Below are 14,770 nucleotides of genomic sequence, written 5' to 3' on the forward strand. Positions count from 1 at the left end.
GCAAAGTCGGGTGCAAGTGAAGTAGTTGTCAGTGCGAGCAATTAACACTGGAACGCAACGCTTGGCAGTGTTAGTTATCAGGTTCAATCATGAGTTTGACTAGACAGTAACAGTTAGTGCTGAGTAAACAAGGAAGTCTTTAGTTTAGATTTGACCATTTCAATTAGCTCCCCTCTTGTCCAGACTGCTGTTTTCCCAGAAACAGTAATCACATTCACTATTAATGAGCCATGATGTTCATCCTGGACCCATTTACTCCTCTCAATAATGCATGCTTTTTGGAATTGCCTGTGCATATTTTACACTGTGCCACCTCCTCCTTCTATGTGCTCCCCTGAGAGGGATATCAGTGGTGTGTTTTGGTCTATCTGGCCACAGGCTTTGTCTCTCTCTCTCTCTCTCTCTCTCTCTCTACATGTACTCCCATGGATGATGCTTGCCAGGGGAACAATGTCTCATGTGTGCGTCTCTGACTAAGACTGCTGCACAGAGATAACGGAACACTGAGTAGCAGCACTGCGAGCAAAAGTTGCTTGTTGAAGGGGCCGCAGTCTTCTGTGATTGAAGCTTCCGTAAATCCCCTCTCTGTGATTTTTAATGGGCTCTTCAGTTTGTTAAAATAGGCCCAATGATCTCTTTAAATAAGACAATTGACCACAAATTGGACACATCACCCAATGTGATTTCCGCACATCATGATTGGCTTTAAGTAGGCAACAGAACCATTGGAGACCATATTGGTTCAAGTGCTCCGTAAAGGGACTCGTCCCGTCAGAACCAAGTGAAAGTCACAAAGGAATGAGAAGCCCATTAGCGATGACAGCATAAAATGTATTTAATCAGCAGAACATTGAAGCTACTATTATCCGGGGGGGCTACTGACAAACCCTCGGGGCCACCATGTTGGCATTGGAACAGCATATCATGTCCGCCCAGCCTGATGAGGGAGCGTCCAGGCTGTTTGGAGAAGTCAGGTCAGACTCCGAGAGATTGGCAGGTTCAGCTCTCCAGTGGGCCGATGGGTGGCTGGGTGGGTGGGGTGTTGCTCAGAATCATGGCAGAGGAGTGAGTCAGCAGAATGCAAGACAGTGAACCAAAGAGGAGGGGGGGCAGATAGTGGTGAGGGGAAGAGGTAGACTACACAAAGGCCAGAAAACACATGGAAAGCGGGTCAGGCTCGTGCAGTGTTGTGAAGGAGAGCGTGCGGTTCTGCTCTGGCCACAGGGCTCACTCCACTCTGCTCGCCGCCAGACCTTCTGCCGAAGTCTATGTGGGGGCCACTCACCCCACCGCTGGCCCCTCCTCCTCCTCCCCTCTCACCCCCTTTGTGAAGGTGCACTGAATACCGAAGAGCCAGAGGCTGCATGGCTGGCTTACAAAGGATGCTCTTTTCTCCGTCTCCTGCACTCCTCGTTCTGTTTCACTCCCCGTTCTCTCTTACTCTGCAGCTCCCTCCTGCGCCCTCTCTTCTCTTTCCATCTCTGAGCCGCCTCGCTTTCTTCTCTGCACCTCTCGCTCCCTCTCTATTTCTTCGTCTTCACCGCTGCCGCTCTGCCTCCCACCCTCTTCGCCGTATTCGTTTCACAAAACCTTCCATCTAACTCCCCTCGGCTTCGCCTCCTCCCCTCCCTCTCTGTCTCACTGTCTCACTCTGCCCAGAAATGCATCTATTATTAACATACACCTCTGGCTGTCGCCAAAGACTGAACCAAGGTTCACGCCAAGCTCCTCAGCATTTTAATCACCCATAATGAGCGAGAAATAATGAATAAAAGCATATGAATCCTGTCTGTTTGGGTCACAGCAATTCATGTTTTTACATAAAGTATGTGCTGATCAAATTTGCAGGTTTTTCCTGCACAACGCTGTGTTTTAACCCAATGTGCTGTATCCTTTGAGACATGCTCAAAGAGGCATACTCGTGCATGTGTATAGAAAAATCAATCAGGCAGCATCCGACCACCAAAATACACAGTGAATCAGAGCTCGTATTCCAGCAGATAATGTGTATCATGTTAGTCCGGCTGCCATGGAGACATTACTGTAACCGTAGAAATAGTCATGCATGGGTTCCCACTGCGGAGGTTGTGTGTAACCTCTCCTGCAGCAGGTTTCTGCAGTGGCTGGGCACAGGAACAGCGCTGTCGAGCGCGGAGATGTGCAGGCGAGAGGCGTCCCTGGTGACTAGCGTGGCCTCTTTTCATCTGCTGTATCCCTCCTCTCTTTGAACAAACACACAGGCTCAGGGGTCTGTCAGAGGCCCACCACTCGTAGAGAGAGGGGGATTATGTTGTTGCAAGACTACTGAAACCCCAAATTCATTACCACTTTGGCTGGCAGAGCTCGCCGAACAAGGGGCTGCACACTCTCAGAAAATGAAGTACATAGTTGAACCTTTAGGGGTACAATGGCTTGTTACTGGGGCTGTACCCTCAAGGGTACAAAAACTGTACCCTTGAGGGTTGCTTGGGAACATATATGTACCTTTTGACCCTCAAAAAGGTACATATATGTTCCTTGAGGTCCAACAATGAGCCCTATGGGGTACGTTAGTATAGATTGTACCTTGGGGGACAGAAATGGACCCCTACTGTACCCTTATTTCTGAGTGCATCTATTGCTTTGTTCTCCCGCTCTCTAATTGTGAAGTAGGACAAGTTGGGAGAATAGACACGGCAAGCTGAAAATGAGATAAGTCTGAGTTTGTCCCTTTTATCACTGGTTTATTTATACTGGTAAACATCAAACAGAAACAACAGCAAAATCAAGAGCTGACGTCCTCCCACGCTTGTGATTATCATTTCTCTTACATCGACGAGTAAATTTACAACGGTTGTCATCGGCATAACATGATAATGTTGGTCGGTAAAAAACATGGAAATGAACCCTTCCTCTGGATCTCATCCACCCGTAATATCAGATTACTCCCTGCACCTGTCATGCTGTTGGTGTTGGTTCAATTGTTGCTCAAATCAGTCACGACAGGAATCCTATCAGAGTTGAGTCTCTATGTAATTATGTGATAAAAATGTATCGATTCAAACCGGAGGGCAGTATTAGGCTGAGTCGATTTGTGCCAAAAAAATACTGCATTGTGCTGTGTCTGGGGGTGTCGCGATGAAAAGATGGAGCGCTGTCTGTCTACTACATTCTGTTGCAACACCTCTGGGATGTAAAGCACATTCGTAATCTCAAGCCAGGGTAATTAAGACGTGTCATCGTCTGTCTGTAGCTGGAGACAAGAATCCTATTCAAAGTCTACAGAGATTGTATCACTTTAAGTTACAGGCAATGAGACTGAGTATAATAAGCCAACCCTCTGCATGGCTCGTTCTTTGTTACTGTACAGTATGTCCAGTTTACTGCATTCAATACCACATGAACACTTATAGTTGTATTGAGATATACAGCATCTCACACAACTAAACATTTTTGTACATGAAGTTGTTTTATACATTGTTGTGCCTTTGTCAAAGTTTGATCAAATGTCGTTATAAAGACGACTTTGAAAGGTTATAAGGTACAAAACAAATGTGAAACGTTTCCCATAACCCTTTATGCCTGCGTGGCCCCCATGTATATGAGAGAAGCTTACAGGCCCCTCAATAGAGTGCCCAAAAGCTCAAAACAAGGCATAAAATCCCTGTCTGCTCCACAGCGGGCTACAAATCCAATCCAAGAAAACAAGAGAACGCGGGTCATAAACTCCAAATCATAAAGTGCTCTCCAGAAGCCACTCAGACCTGGAGAGCTTGTCCCTGGCCCGGCGCATGTTTGTCGTGCTCTCAAGTTGCGGGAGCTCTCCGCTCATCGACAGGCTCCGCTTGGAGCGCAGACTGGCCCCAGGTTTGGGGTAGGCCACGTAGCAGCGCTCCATGTATGAGTCTGCATTGAGGGAGTGCCTGCGGTTCACTCTCACCCCCCCTGCGGGTACAGTCATGTAATGTCGAGCGGCCTGTTGGGGACGCTGAGCCCTGGGAACAGCAGTCCATTTGATGGGCTGGCCGGGAACAGCCAGGGCGACGGCGGTGGTCATTTTAACCTCCGACGAGTTATTCCGATTCATGTTATCCAGCTCGACATCCACCTGAGCTTCAGCTCGGCGAGCCTCTACGGCTTTCGACGGAGCACTGAATCGCTTGGGCCTGGGAGCGCCCGGGGAGGCCGGGTGCCAGCTGTGGCTGGCTGCGGAGGTAGAGACGGTGCAGTCAGGGACGGAGGGCTTGGTGGTGGCTACGGCGACCGGCGGTCGCTGCTTGGCTGGCTCGGTGGACGGCAGGGCAATTTTGAGGCACTCCTTGTCATTCTTCTCTGGATGCAGGACCTGCTTGGAGAGGGACTTGGCAATCCCACAGCCCTGTAGCTGTCCATCACTGCTCAGAGAGCGAATATCCCCCATCTCTAGAGCCTGACATGACAGGACAGAAGTATTGGGAGAGAAAGAAAAATGAAAAGGGATTCTATTAGACTCCCTCGACTCAATAGCAACAGAAATAATGAACAGAAAAAGAACAGAGGGAATAATGCCAAACTGACCTTATCTGCATCGCCTTGGTTACACACCCGGTAGCGCACAATGAGAAAGATGATAAAAGCGAGCACTGAGGCTACAATAATCCCTCCAATGATAACCACAATGGTGCCCCCAAGAAACTGGGACTGCATGAAATGGCATCTCAGGTACTGCGGCTCTGTGGTGAAGTGGATGCATCCTATCACCCTGGTGGCGGTCAACAAGGTCACCTGGTCATCGTAGATGGCCAGCACACACAAGTCATAGTGCGTACCGGCCGCCAGGTTGTTTACCAGGATGCTCTTACTAGTCGGGGGGATCATTCTGTGGTGAGACAAAAAAGCTGTGTGAGTTCTGACATGGATTAGGGAGGGTTAAATGAAAGGAGACAAACAAATCAGATTATCCAGTTTATTGTTTCAAGAGATAAAATGAAATGACAATCATTTATCTCTCGAGGGCTATTTAGGATCTGTCTAGGCATAATCTTTTGTGACTTTTGCTTTTTTTTCCTCCATCATCTTTAGTGATAAAAGGCGGCTTTCAGTCGCCGGCGACGCAGGACGCTTCCTTTTGTTCACAACATCAGGATTACAGAGCCAATTCTCTAATGTCTCCTGCTTTCCATAACCACTGCCAAACGCCATGTATGTCGTTGACTTCGAAGTTTCTTTGGAGAAAAAGGGGTCTTTGTGGTTGATAACGCCATATCTCAGTGATTGGCACTAAATGTGGAGTGAAAGAGGGCAGAGATGAAAGAATGCTGTGTATAATGGCAGTTTCTCAGATGGGCATACTGTATGTGAAGCCTCTGATGCTTTTTTTTTACTCTTTCATCTTCCCATCAGTCCACAGCTTAGTGCTGACTTTCTCTTTTGATTTTGTTGATCAAGCATTATCAAGGTTTTGCACATAGCAAATGACTCTGGCGAGGGAGAGATTATAAATCGAAGAATAAGGAGTCAGATACAGTTCGTTAGTGTGTCTTACACGTAGGATTAAATAGCACCGCAAATAATCATGTCGACAGCCAAGTCAGGTTCTTAATGACTAAAAACCCAAAGGGATTTAAACAGTCAAGGCGGACTTTAAAGGTAATACAAGGGTCAGGAGAGTTTTAACATATGATTTCAATCAGCTTCAGTTTACTGGAAAGGGTTAAGGTTTAGATTTAATGGTCCCATGGCAGTAAAATGTCAGTTTTAACATTAATACGAGTTCTTCTAGCCTGCCTATGGACCCCCAGTGGCTAGAAATGGTGATAGGTGTAAACCGAGCCCTGGGTATCCTGCTCTGCCTTTGAGAAAATGAAAGCTCAGATGGGCCGATCTGGGATCTTGCTCCTTATGAGGTCACCAGGGGCAAGGTTACCTCCCATTTCTCTGTTTTGCCTGCCCAGACAATTCTCCCCCCCCCCTATGAGAGAGAGACATCATGGCTTTAAAACGAGCAAAGTGGCAGTTGGTCAAGGCTACGTCCCCTGCCTCCACCTTGCCCCCCCCCCCTCCTCAAATGCTACAGAATCAGAAATGGCACATACTAAGGAAAGCTCATTGTGGGACTGGCTCTAGTGGCTGGAATTCTGCACCAAGGCTTTGGGAAAGAGACTTCGGATACAGTATTAGGGGACCACTAAGGTCTATATAAAGAGACTTCAGATACAGTATTAGGGACCACTACGGTCTCCACAAAAGAAATTTCAGATACAGTATTAGGGGACCACTAAGGTCTATATAAAAGCATCCAAAGAGCACCATGTGATGGGACCTTGAAGGTTTGTTTACTAGATTAAATAGCATTATTTGGCCAGTATTTTAAGAAACAGTTGTGACTTCATGGTCTGTATTAGCAGGTCAGGTGTTTTTTGTTTACCTGTAAACCAGTGAATCATCATAGGTGCCATTATACTGGATCTGAAACATGCGTATTCCAGGAATACTCCTCTGGAAGTTAAACTTGACCAGGGCCGAGGTGGACGTGGCCTCAGCAATCACTACTTTCTTCTCCTGGCTCGTCTTGGCGTTCCCCAGAGGCAACCCCCCCACCTCTGCCCCAGTCTTGGTCACGGTGGCGATATCTGATGATCCGGGGTCGGGCTCCTGCTCTGCGACCGTGTTGTTGGTGATGTGAGGGAGCTTAGTGATGACCAGATCCACCGTCTGCTGGGCCTCACCTGCCGGGTTGGAGGCCACGCACGTGAAGGAACCTGGAAAACAAACTAAATCGGTTATTGTCCTCCTTGGTGATATTTGTTGTGATAAATGGATAAATGCTGCTGGCCACACATGCATTTAAGTTGCAATACAATCATATTTAAAGAAATAGTTTGACATTTTGGAAACTTTCCGGAGCCCTATAGTCTTTCTCTCTCGTCTCCACTCGTTTCTACTCGTCTCTCCTCGTCTCGCCTCGTCTCTCCTCGTCTCGCCTCGTCTCTAATCGTCTCGACTCGTCTCTCCTCGTCTCGACTCGTCTCTACTCGTCTCTCCTCGTCTCGACTCGTCTCGACTCGTCTCTACTCGTCTCTACTCGTCTCCCCTTGTCTCTCCTGAGAGCAGATTGAGTAACGCCTCAGCGTGGCTTGTCACCAAAGCTACGCGTGATGATGTCATTTTCGCCAAGTAGAGTCGAGGCGAGTCGAGTAGATACCACGCAGTGTAAAAACCCCCATAAGTGTAATGTGAAAAACTACAACGTGTATGTTTTTTTTTATAAATATTGTTATGATAGAAGTCTAAAATTATATGTAAATGCATAGTTTCCAGTAAAATAAGATACAATTATTATATTCAATTATTGTGGGAGTCCCCCAAACCCCACAACCACACGATGTCCACACCCCCAGCACAGCACCAAAGCCCTCCAGAAACCTAGGGAAACCCTGACCTTTATTCCAGTTCCCAATCAATGTGTTAGGAAATGAACAATGTGGATGGGAACGGACCAAAAAGGAAACACTTTAAATGTATTATTGCGGCGCAAAAAGATGAAGAGAATGTGCTTGGGTGCACTGGAAATAAAACGTTAGTCAGTCCTCCCCCGACTCCCCTGGCCTGGCCTTTCTCCGTTGCCATGACTGTGCCTTTATCTCCTGTGACAGGGGCCAGGGGAGGGCTGAGAGACGCAAAACATTGGCCAATGGGCTAAATGCTGGGCCGGGTTGTATTAAATTACCCTTTCGCACTGTCGGTCCAAAGTTTGGGGTCACTTAGACATTTCCATTGCACACCATTTTAGACAGAATACTAGAATACTTTAGTTTTCTTTAACCAGGTCAGCAGTTCAGAGTACATTATTGTGCTTGCAAAAGGGTTCTCCGATGTTTTTCTGGTTAGTTAAAAAAATTATATCAGATTTTATTAAACAGAATGTGCCTTTGGAATACTGGATATTTCAGAAGTTGCTGTTCATTGTGCTGTGGGAAATGTTGCCCGGTCTGGCCATACTGAGTCTTGTGGGACTGGTTAATGGGTACTATATTCTTGGACGTTTTAACCGGGGGCCTTAGCTCTGTGACTGAGCTGTTGGGAAACAGGTAGGTTTCTAGATGAAGGGAGGGAAGTGTGTGATATATTTTATGATAGCCCCCTCTGATTGTATCACACAGTATTTAGACGCGACCCCCGGGAGGAAGAGAGCGAGAGGAGTATTAGGTAAAGTGATTTTTAATTTAACCCATGACCTAAGATTAGGCGGTTACAATAAGATTAGTTCCATTTCATATCTATAAATATAAGGCCTAGTGTTATACCATGTCCATATATAGAGGTTTACTCCTCAAAGCAGCGGGCCTGGGTTCAAGTCTGACCTGTGGCCGTTTGCTGCATGTCATTCCCCCCCCCGCTCTCTTCCCTGACAGCTGTCCTGTCAAAAAAAAAGGCTGAAAATGCCAAAAAATTATATCTATAAAAAACAAAATGTTGGCATTTTTGAGGATTTAACCACGTGGTTTTTGAAAATAGATGTATACTGCTTAGCCAACAAAGTGAAGAAGAAATGTCCTTCCAATGTGACTTTAATCAGTTTGGAAGCCAACACTCCTTCACACTCTAAACTTTATCACCTGATGTAGACAAATACTTCAGTCCTATAGTCTTCTGTGTATACCAGCAAACAACTAATTTTGTTCAGTCAACAAGACAAGCCCGGCTCCCGGGGTGTAAACAGACCCGAGTCCTTGACAGTGCTGATGAGGATGTCCAGCGTGCCGTCTGTGTGGACCGCGGCCCTGGAGGAATTGGACATAAGGCGTCCATCAGGGGCGATCCAGTGGATAATAGGGTCAGGGTCGCCCCTGGCCTTACAGCGCAGGGTCACACTCTGACCCTCCAAAGCTCGCAGCTCCTGAGGCAGAGGGAGGAAAGGCGGTTAGAGGGAGGACTTCATATTCACATGTCAATTACAGAGACGCACTGATTAGATAATGCACTCAATCCAAAAATTAAACTTATCATTAACAGTTATACTTTGTGCTGTAAGTTTGGCTTGGATATTGTATTATAATGAAAACCCTTATTGCTCATAATGTGTTTTAAAAAGCTTCCTGTTCCCTGCAAATGTAATCAATAATTGATCAGTCTAGATATGGAATTTGCATTCTTATTAAGGCAAGATAATCAGTGTGACAGTACATTGCAGTGTATATGATGGAGTCCAAGTGAAACTTAATTTTATATTGCAATTATGCAAAAGAAGTCTGAGGAATGTAAATGAGATGATAAAGCTGTAGTTGTTTGGCGAGGATTTAATCAGATAACGTTGTTTGGATGCATGAATTAAGGGCTAAATCGCTGTAAGCTTTCCCTGTGTAAAAGGGCTTCACTGCGGAGCCATCATAAACCTCCACAGGCCACAGTTTGATTTTATTTTTTTAAGTAGGTTTAATATTCAGACGCACAAGTCTTGTTAGAGTCTTTGGCTCGCAATGCTAATATTTGGTGTGACAGCCAAAGAAAGCACAAAATGCCACCTAGGGTTAACAAAGGCCGAATCTAATGTCTGCTCAGAGTGTGTAATTGTAGCGAGTGTTGTGTTGTACAGGGCACAGCTCAATTTGGAGGCCATACCTGAGAGTGCCTGGTGATGAGAGGTGGCTCACACAGGAACTCTTCCTCTGAAACAGTCCAGAAATAGCGTCCGGCGAGGTGTTGCGGTGAGGCACAGGTTTCTAGATCATCCTCCCTCCTCAACCTCCGCAGCCAGAGAAGCTCACAGTTACACCTCAGCGGGTTCCCTCCGAAGCTCAACGCGAACGACATGGGCCCCATTATCCCAGAGGTGGCCAGGACCCCTGCTCTTTGGAAAATAGGGTCTGGAGGAAGCTTCTGGAGCTTGTTGGACGTTACGTCCAGCCTCTTGAGCTTCTGCAGCCCAGAGAATGTGCCCTCTGGGATGTAGCTTAACATGTTGTGGTCCAAATTCAAAGTGTGGAGACTGGGCATCCTTTGAATGGCCACCCATGGCGCACTTTCCAAGTTGTTGTAGGATAAATCCAGCTCTTCCAGTGCTGTCAGGTCATTAAAGGCCCCAATCTGGATGTGGGTGAGCTGGTTGTTGTTGAGGATGAGGTGGTGCAGCTTGGACATGCCGCTGAAGGTGTCGTTGAGGATGCGGGACAGCCGGTTGCTATCAAGGTGAAGGGCTCGTAAGTTCTCCAGGTCTTTGAAAGCGTGAGGCGCGATGGAGCCAATAGTGTTCCGAGAGAGGGTCAGGTCCACCAGCCTGGTCATGTTGGCAAAGTCTTTGCGTTTGATGCTGGTTACGAAGTTATCCCCAAGACGCATCTCCACCGTGTGCCTGTCGATGTTCGGGGGCACAAAGAGAAGCCCCTTTTTGTCGCACAAAGTCGCCAAGTTGGGGTTAAGCACTTGGCAGACGCAGCGTTTGGGGCAGACCTGAACTTTGTGGGCCTTCACAGCCACACCGAGGACTATCAGGTAAACCAGGAGAGACTCCATTTGGCTTTTCAGTCCGGTAAATGCACCTAAAAAGAAAAAGAAAGCAAATAAAAGGGTCTATTATTCACTGAGCAGTTAAAAAAACACAAAGCATGACATCTGTGATTATTTGTATCGTCTTTATCAAACTGTAGTGCCAAGAGCTCCCCCTTTAGAAGGGGAATTGGGGGATTCTGCTGTGAAAGGTTTTCCCGTTGGATTTGAAACAGGATCACCGCCAGCTCACAGCTGAGAGAGTCCAAATTCTCTCTCCAAATTCATATCGCCAACAGGAAGGGATGATCGGCCTCAGCGCCTCAGCGAAGATGTGCTATGCCTTACTATCGATTTTATCTCTGCTGCTACTCTTACTTATGACACCCATCTGAGATGGGGGATAAGGAGAGATCCATTTGATGAATCCCGAGACCTTGTCAGGGATATAGCATGTCATAAAAGTAAGACAGCGGAGATCAGATCACAGCGCTGCAGGTGCACCAGACGATGTACCAGAGCAAGAGTGACATTAGCTGTGATTATTTTTAGAACTGAATTTTAGTGTCATTTTTTGTAGAACATGTAATATTCAGCCCTATGGGTGTCCCATTATAGCACCCAGAAAGGAACACCAATCCGATCAAACACAAGGAACAAGAGCTCCATCCCCATAACTGCAGTGAAATTCCAAAGGCTAACCTTTAAACACAGAAGAGACCGGCTGATTTATGATCATAGCTTTCTGTGGTCCACTGGTAATGTCTCCATTGTCGACATTGAGTCTTGGAGGGTGTGCATAAAACTCTTGCCTCAGCAAAGAGCCTGCCAACCGAGTACCTTCATGCTTGAAAAGCCTTTGTAGCACCAGAACTGTGACACACACACTCACGATGTAATAACAGTCGAGCATGAGGAAAATGTAATAAAGAAAAGAAAACATGTTTTTAACGTGAGGAGGGGGGTGAAGGAAGCCCAGTGGCATCCTCTGACAACAGTTGCATTTTGACAGCTGGATAAAATGTGTCACAGCCTGACAAGGAGGCAGGAAAGAGGTTCCCTGAAAATGGCTCAACATGGCAAAGGGAGGAATGATCTCATTGGGGCATTCTGGGTGGAACATTTTCAGGAATACTGCTGATCGAGCAGCAATGAATCAGTGTCTTTCTCGCCCCATTTTTACAGGGGACCACTTTACCAAGTTTCCAAGGGCCGCGTTTTGTGGATTGTAGTCTGGGGTCCAGTGGTGCAGAGATCTGAGCTGCTAAGACATGGACTGTGGAGTCATTATTAAATGTTGTCAAGGCTCTCCTTAAAGATGGCAGATGACTTCAGCGCCAAGCTGTGCTGCAGGGCTACGTGTAGTGGTGTGGTGTGTGTGTGTGTGTGTGGAGAGCATAAAAAGCTGAGGGTGTTCGCAAGTGTGTTGATGTTGGTGTGCCAAGCACCTTCTGGCCTGACTCTGAAAGGCACGGCCTCTGGATGTGCAATGAGGCGGAGCGGACCTTCTACTTCCAGACTCGAACGGCGCTGAAGACTTGATATTGATTCACGCTGTGGAGACGGGGGCTTTTTTGTCGCTTCTGAAAACTCAGCCAAACGTGAAGAGAATTGTTGCGGTTACGGTAATCCCTACAACATTTGTTCAACGAGGACAAAAGTACAGCCCTCGGCCCCCCTCAACCCCCACCCTGCCCCTGCTAAGACGGGGACAGGAAATGTCTGTTGCTGTCTCCCTAATTTGCATTTAATTATGGTTGTTCCGTAGGGATTTGCACAACATGTTGCACTCATCAGGTACATGAACAAATAAGTAGATAATCAATCAATGCAGTCATCAATCACGCACTTCATCTTTAAATGTCACCCCCTCCCCCCAGAAAATCATTACCCTCCAGGTTAGGCTGTTCATTATAGTGGGGTGACTTGGGAGGGCCACAAATAAACAGGAAAACAGATAATCTACTGATGCATTCACCAGAATATCCTTCATAGTCAATCAAGCGCATACTACCTCTGAGGAGGTCTTTTCCCCCTCAGAGTGCAGGACAGACTGACAGCACACACCCACGCACACACACCGGTGGGTGGATTTGGTCCTAATAGAGGTAGCTCACTACACAACAACCCCCAGCAATGGAGACAGGCTTTCATGCACAGCAGCAGCAGCAGTGTACTGTGGGAGAGGATATCTATGGTCTCCCTCGGGCAGCATTTGCCAAGAAAAGCCTTATGCAGCATTCTGCATGCCAGTCGTCCGGTGAGTTAATGGGGGATATGTTTTCAGATGGTCTAACTTATGCTGGAGCTCATGTGAGAAAAGCCCCTGCAATCCATGTCTGGGCAGGAAATCAGGGGAAAGTAGCCCAGCGAGGGGAAGGTAATGAGAGGAAGTCTGCTTGGTTACGCCTTCACGCAGGTCGATGCTATGGCACATGGCAGCGTCCCAGCAGTGTCTCACCTGGGCTACTCTGAGTGGACGTCTGCTACCGCCAGAGATAAGCTCTGTTGTATCACAGGGGGTGAACTGATATCGACAAAGCAGTGAAACAGGTCCTCGGCCGGCCCTGCTTTATGACACCAAATGAAGCTGCTGCTGCTGCTGCTGAGGAGGATCATATTCTGACAGAGCACGGTAGACATTGTATTTTGTCGGATAAATGCTCGTGTAGGCCGAGTCCAAACATCCTGACCAAACACCGATGCCGTTACGGATCGCATCACTAAAAAGACATCTGTGTTTGTGGATGAGGGTATGTGCTGTGACACCCTTTTCCTACAGAGTCTGCCAATGTTAGAATGCGATTGCTCTTGGGTGACAGCCTGGATGCCATGGCAACACTGAAACCGTCAGTTTTGGCTGAGATGTAATCAGTGTCTCATTTTCAGATCACCTTATAATATTTGGAACAAAGAGCCCTCGACAGTTGAGGTTCTTTCTGTTTGGAGGCCAGAGCGGACTCATTCTACCATGTATGGCCCTGTAGGGATGAAAGGAAGGAGATTGTACACTCAGCTCATTCTGCATTGGCTTCAACGTTTGGAGAGTGACTGAATCATTTTCGATTCCCAGTCTGGCACGTAATAAAAACCTAAATGACTTGATGTAGCACTCTGATGGTGGAAATAATTTTTCAGTCAGACAAGCATGTGTGTGTGTGTGCATGTGTGTGTGCATGTGTGTGTGTGTGTGTGTGTGTGTGCCGGGGGTATAGCATACTAAGCAGACCCCGCTGAATCAATAGAAGTGCTGTTCATCAGCATTTACAACTCCCCCCTATGCAATTCCAAGTGTTTTCCTTCACATCACAGGACATTTATTGGTACCTTGATATGCTGGAGATCTCACGACTGGAGCATCACTCCGACACACACACAAACAAGAAACACTCTTCATTTTTCAGACGCTGTCTTGTTTTCAAGCGGGAGACGGAACGGGCCAAATTGAAATGCTGATCACTGACTTTGAATCTCAATTCTTGCACCGATGTGACTCGCCCTGATGTGAGGGGCTTAGTTATGACCTAGGATTTTGTTCCGGAAAGAGCAAATGCAGAATCCGTGAACACCACCTCTGAATATCAATACGGCCTTCTCAAGAGAATATGAATACTTCTGTAGACTGTCAAATCTGCCGATCGCCAAGTTCTGTTTCAGGTGCAGGAAGTGGAAGAAAAAAACACCTCTTTGTGAATATAATGCGCTCTATTACATGGGCTCTTTTCATGTGGTGGTCTAAATGTGGAGACGTGAGGACTGGCTAAATGAAATACATAATCACTCCATCTATTAGCTCATTTTCTCCTCTTTCAAGGACCCTCAGGATCCGGTGTTTTCTACCTCACAGCAACAAAATGGTTAAATAAATAATGTATAATCCTGTGTTCTGTGTTCTGTGTTCTGTATAAATCATACATGAAAACACAGCATGTGGACCAGGTGTGTGTGCAAGTTTGTGACTGTCAAATGATCTTTTTTTTTGTGATGAAAGCCCACAACAGAAGCTTATTTAGTCGTGGGGGGAAAGAATTGGGTCAGGGAATGTAGAGCTGGTCTGCAGAACAGCCTCGTTGCTGAGGAACCACACGCCACTTCTCTGCTATCAGTGAAGTAGCAGCACTGTAAGCCACATCGCTGAGTGCATTAACATAGCAGTACAAGCCAACAGAAGCAGCAAACCGAGGCGTGGGCCTGATTTTACTGGTGTGGAGCAGTTGCAATGGAGCCTCCGGCAATCAGGAATAATGAGGCAGCCTGTATGTGATAACATCCTCTTTCTAAAATGATCATATTTACGGCTGTCTTCATCAGTTACCTGGAACCCCCC

The 14,770-nt window shown here is 46.8% G+C and overlaps 1 protein-coding gene across 4 annotated transcripts in view; it reads right to left on the reverse strand.

The window, feature by feature from the left end:
• Positions 1–2,696: 2,696 nt before the first annotated feature.
• lrfn5b (leucine rich repeat and fibronectin type III domain containing 5b) overlaps positions 2,697–14,770 on the reverse strand; it is a 15,987-nt gene continuing 3,913 nt past the window's right edge. For all 4 annotated transcript variants that reach the window (XM_034899901.1, XM_034899903.1, XM_034899902.1 and 1 more), the window contains 5 exons: positions 9,580–10,496; positions 8,683–8,857; positions 6,386–6,719; positions 4,537–4,837; positions 2,697–4,408 (listed from right to left, as the gene is read on the reverse strand). In XM_034899901.1, coding sequence (XP_034755792.1) covers positions 3,713–4,408; positions 4,537–4,837; positions 6,386–6,719; positions 8,683–8,857; positions 9,580–10,496 — 2,423 coding nt within the window. In that variant the 3' untranslated portion in view covers positions 2,697–3,712. The remainder of the gene's footprint in view (positions 4,409–4,536; positions 4,838–6,385; positions 6,720–8,682; positions 8,858–9,579; positions 10,497–14,770) is intronic.

This window comes from Etheostoma cragini, chromosome 18 (assembly GCF_013103735.1).
Source record: "Etheostoma cragini isolate CJK2018 chromosome 18, CSU_Ecrag_1.0, whole genome shotgun sequence".
Lineage (NCBI taxonomy): Eukaryota > Metazoa > Chordata > Actinopteri > Perciformes > Percidae > Etheostoma > Etheostoma cragini.